Here is a 4,036-nt window from a genome sequence, read left to right on the forward strand (position 1 = left end):
CCTTACTTTATTAAAATGATACACAAATACTATCCCACCAAGCATTATCTTCTTAGGTTCAAGAAAGACTCCCTGATGAGTGTTCATTTTGTGGAATTTACCCTGAAACAATGGTTCACTTGTTCTGGCAATGCCAGTGTACCAACACATTTTGGAAAGTTGTATCCAGATTTATTATTGAACATATTGACTCTGACTTTATGCTATACTGGAAAAATGTACTATTTGGGTTCAACAAAAGTAAGGGAAAAAAACACTAAACAAACCTTCATTTTAAATTTAATAATCATTCTCGCTAAGTTCCATATCCACAAATCCAGATGGAATAATTCAAAACCTCTTTTCTTAATTTTTGAAGCAGAAACAAAGCAGTACCTGAGTTCTATTATGGATTCCTAAAACAAGAAAGCTGTTAAGACTGGCTATATGCTCCTTATTTGAAATTCTTGTCTAAAAATCCCCTGGTTTCTTTTTTGTTTAGACGTTATAAATATATGTATATATTAATAACATGTTCGTTTTGTTTTCTGTTTACTGAGAATTGTATTCTGACTTGTTCAATAAAGATTGTTAAAAAGAAAACAAAAAAAACTTCACACTAGCCTCGCGCCAGTCCCAGCTAGCGAGCTACCTAAGTAGCAAGCCGCACATAATGCAGACAATTTGAATGTTGTGGACCGGATTTTAGTGAAGCCGTTTGATAGTCTTCCTTACGAGGAAAAGCTTAGAGTTAAATAGCAGGGCAGATCAACTCCTCGGATTGATTTGGTGCAAAGGGCGGGGAAAAATTTGATGAGATGAGACAAGTGTTCCCAGAGGAGGTGTTTCAGTGTGTCCTGAAAGGTTTTGGCCAGTTCTTTGATTCGGGAAGACTGAGGTCTGAACTTCAAGTCCTATACGCAAACCAGGACTTGCAGGGCAACAGGAGAAAGCTGTGTAATTTCTTGTCGTTTCTGACAGGCACGGAGTTAGACAGCGCACTGCCTCAGGTCTACAGACTGCTGTCATTAGTGGCAACGATTGGAGCTACAGTACATCTGCAGGTGAAGAGAGGAGCTTCTCCTGTTTAAAGCGGCTCAAGCCTGACACCCGCAACACCATGGGCCAAAGCCGTTTAAGCAGCCATAGAGAGGACACTAGTTAAGTCCCTGGAAAAGTCACCTTGTTTGTATGACAGGGTCACAGATCATTTTCTTGAAAACGAACAGAGAGTGGAATTCACGTTGTTGGAGGCGATCAAGCAGGGGGAGCGTGTTGTGGTGGACACGGCGGGATCCCTTCACCGTCCTCCGCTTCCCCCCAGGTCCTGCGCGTGTTCGTTTGATTCGAGCTGAGTTGAGGTGTGAAAATCAGAGGCTGGAAATGGAGAAGTTCTTGCAAGAAGTTATACTGAACGTTCAGGGCACAAGTGTGAAACAAACAAGTGTTGTGGTCAAGACACAAATGCGCGAAAAAAACAAAGTCCCTATACCAGTCATATATTCTAAGCTTGGCGTATCTCCTTCTGGGTATCATCTTTTCCTGTTATGAGAATCACCACCTTTTTCTGTTTCTGTTTCGGGATGATGGTTCGAATGTCCTTGGTGTCTTTTCCATCCCTCTCTGACATTTCTCAGAAGTTATCTTGATGGAACACAGCTGTAGGTGGGAAACCGCAATCTAGCCACCAGACGCTCACGTACTTGTGTGGTCTATGTTCACGAAAGGTGTTAACAATATTTTCTGTTGCCAAGGCAGTTCAAATTAAGGTCACCTCATACGGTTCAACTGGTGGTTATATTGCAGACTAAGAGTGAGGTTTATCGTCAAAGTCTGTCTGTCTGCGATACATAGTTTCTAAGGTAAACTTGTAACATATAAAAGTGAGAACTTCAACGTATAAATAAACGGACACATTTTATGATGCAGGGAAAAACTGACCCCGCCCTTGACAGACCAGCATCCGCCACTGCTGTGAGTGTTAAAACTTAGGGAAGAAGTGATTTGGAAAGCCATAGTTCAACCCTCATCACATCACAACGCTTCACTCGGTGCTCCACTTTTCCACATCCAATATGTCAGCTACGTTGACATACGTGTGGCAACCGGAATGACGTCAGGGAAATGGGATGCCAATGGGACCGCGCAGCAGGGTCACGTGATTTCAGAGAAAAGCAAAGTCGCGCTTCCTTGTTGCAATTACCCCTCACTACTAGCAGGATGTAACTGTTTCAGCACAAATCCCACAAACACTGTTTTTCATCTCATTTGACGTGCTCTCACACACACACACACACAGACACACACATTTGCTGTCGTTTCAGCAACTTACGCAAAACGACGTCAACGATTTATTGTCAAATTCGGTCGAAAATGTATTCAGCCAAAGGGGGGGGGGGGTGACGTTACGGGCAGACAGAATTCTAATTGGTTCAAGTGGCGAACTAGTCCAAGCGCTCCCCAATGGCTGTTATCTCGGGTTCGCTGGTGGGACAAACAGCCGCAACTTCTCATTACTTGTCCTTCTGCGACACAACTTTGGATGCCGAGAATGTATCTCCTCGTCCTCTTTGTTGCGGCTCTGCAAACACTCAACGTGACGCCCGGTCAGTGCACTTCGTTGACAACTTGGTTACTTGCGCGAAAGATTGTGAACCGACGCGTTCACGTTTATTCTCTTCGCGTGCCCGCTGCCTCAACATTTCCCAGCATAAATATGTTATAGATTAAATATGGAAAGGCGAACACCCAGTCATGAAATGTTATAAGAGACCATAAATAATAGCCTATTAAGAGAAAAGGATTTGTACATTGTGTGAATATTTTCTAAAATATTTCAATCGACAAATACAAAAAAATCGACATGCACTTTTTGGACTGTGGGGTTCCAATGTTGGTGTATACAGACAATGGAATGTTGTTTTCTTTGGCATGCTTTTGTCGCGCAAGGCAGAGCAGCTTCTTGTCTTCAGCAAACTACTTGCTGCTAACCATCTCGGTCAGAGTCTCCTCCTTCAGTACAGGGTGTGAAGCATACAATGAACAGTATACTATGGACCTGAGGTGTACACACTGATGAGAAGACAATCCACTCCTCAATGCAAAGTCCATGTTTGTCTGGCAGTCGGATGATTCACATGAAACATGCTGATTTTCACCCCATATTTTAAGCTGAACATGAAGGGGAATACAAGTACCACAGTGAGACTTTGAAACAGCATATATTCCATTCACGGGATCGATGCACTCATTCTCGAGGTGGTGCCTTGCTGTCACATCCTTTTGCCTTTTAGTGTGCTTTCGTTCAATATGCCTTTTAATGTTTTTCTTATTGAACGTAATGTGGCAGATGGGACATTTTACAGTAATCTGTCGATGAGAGATTTTTTTCATCCGTCCACCTTGCGGTATGGGCACTGTAGGTGGCGAGGCACTGTGTGGGGCAGAAGCAGGCAGCACAGAGGATGCAGCAGCACATGGCGCAGTAGCAAGAGGTGCAGTGGAGAGTGGGGCAACAGATGGGGCAATGAATGATGCGGCCACATCAGGCAGCACAGACGGTGGTGCATCAGCAGGTGGCGTAGCGGTAGAAGGTCCAGTAGTAAAAGGTCCAGCGATAGAAGGTCCAGCAGAGGGTGGGGAAGCAGAGGGATGGGCAGAGGGATGGGCAGCGATGGGTGGGGCAGCAAAAGGTGAGACAGCAGTGGGTCGTGGGGATGCAGGCGCCTTAGCAGCAGCAGCAGAGACCATAAAAGCAGGGTGCTTTTCTTTACACATGTGAAGGTGATTTATGAAGGGTACCCGGCGCATTATTATTCCACAGCAATAAATACAATGAAAGTGGAGTTTTGGTCGGCATTGTAGCCCACATCTATGAATGGTATACCCTGTAATAGAAAATAGAGCTGAAACGTTTTAAATAATCATTTACATTTATCATAGACAACATCTTTACAAATGATCAGCTACAACAGGTCACTGAGTGATTGGTGAGGAGCCATCCAAATGAAAATGATCAATACTGTGACTCACACAAATTGTGTCTCGCAAACTTACC

At 43.9% G+C, this 4,036-nt stretch overlaps 1 protein-coding gene across 1 annotated transcript in view; it reads left to right on the forward strand.

The window, feature by feature from the left end:
* The first annotated feature begins 2,435 nt into the window (after positions 1–2,435).
* LOC109526181 (H-2 class I histocompatibility antigen, alpha chain-like) overlaps positions 2,436–4,036 on the forward strand; it is a 15,092-nt gene continuing 13,491 nt past the window's right edge. Inside the window, 1 exon segment of the mRNA XM_019887292.1 lies at positions 2,436–2,585. Coding sequence (XP_019742851.1) covers positions 2,522–2,585 — 64 coding nt within the window. The 5' untranslated portion in view covers positions 2,436–2,521.

Source organism: Hippocampus comes, unplaced genomic scaffold (assembly GCF_001891065.2).
Source record: "Hippocampus comes isolate QL1 unplaced genomic scaffold, H_comes_QL1_v1.1 scaffold160, whole genome shotgun sequence".
Taxonomy (NCBI): domain Eukaryota; kingdom Metazoa; phylum Chordata; class Actinopteri; order Syngnathiformes; family Syngnathidae; genus Hippocampus; species Hippocampus comes.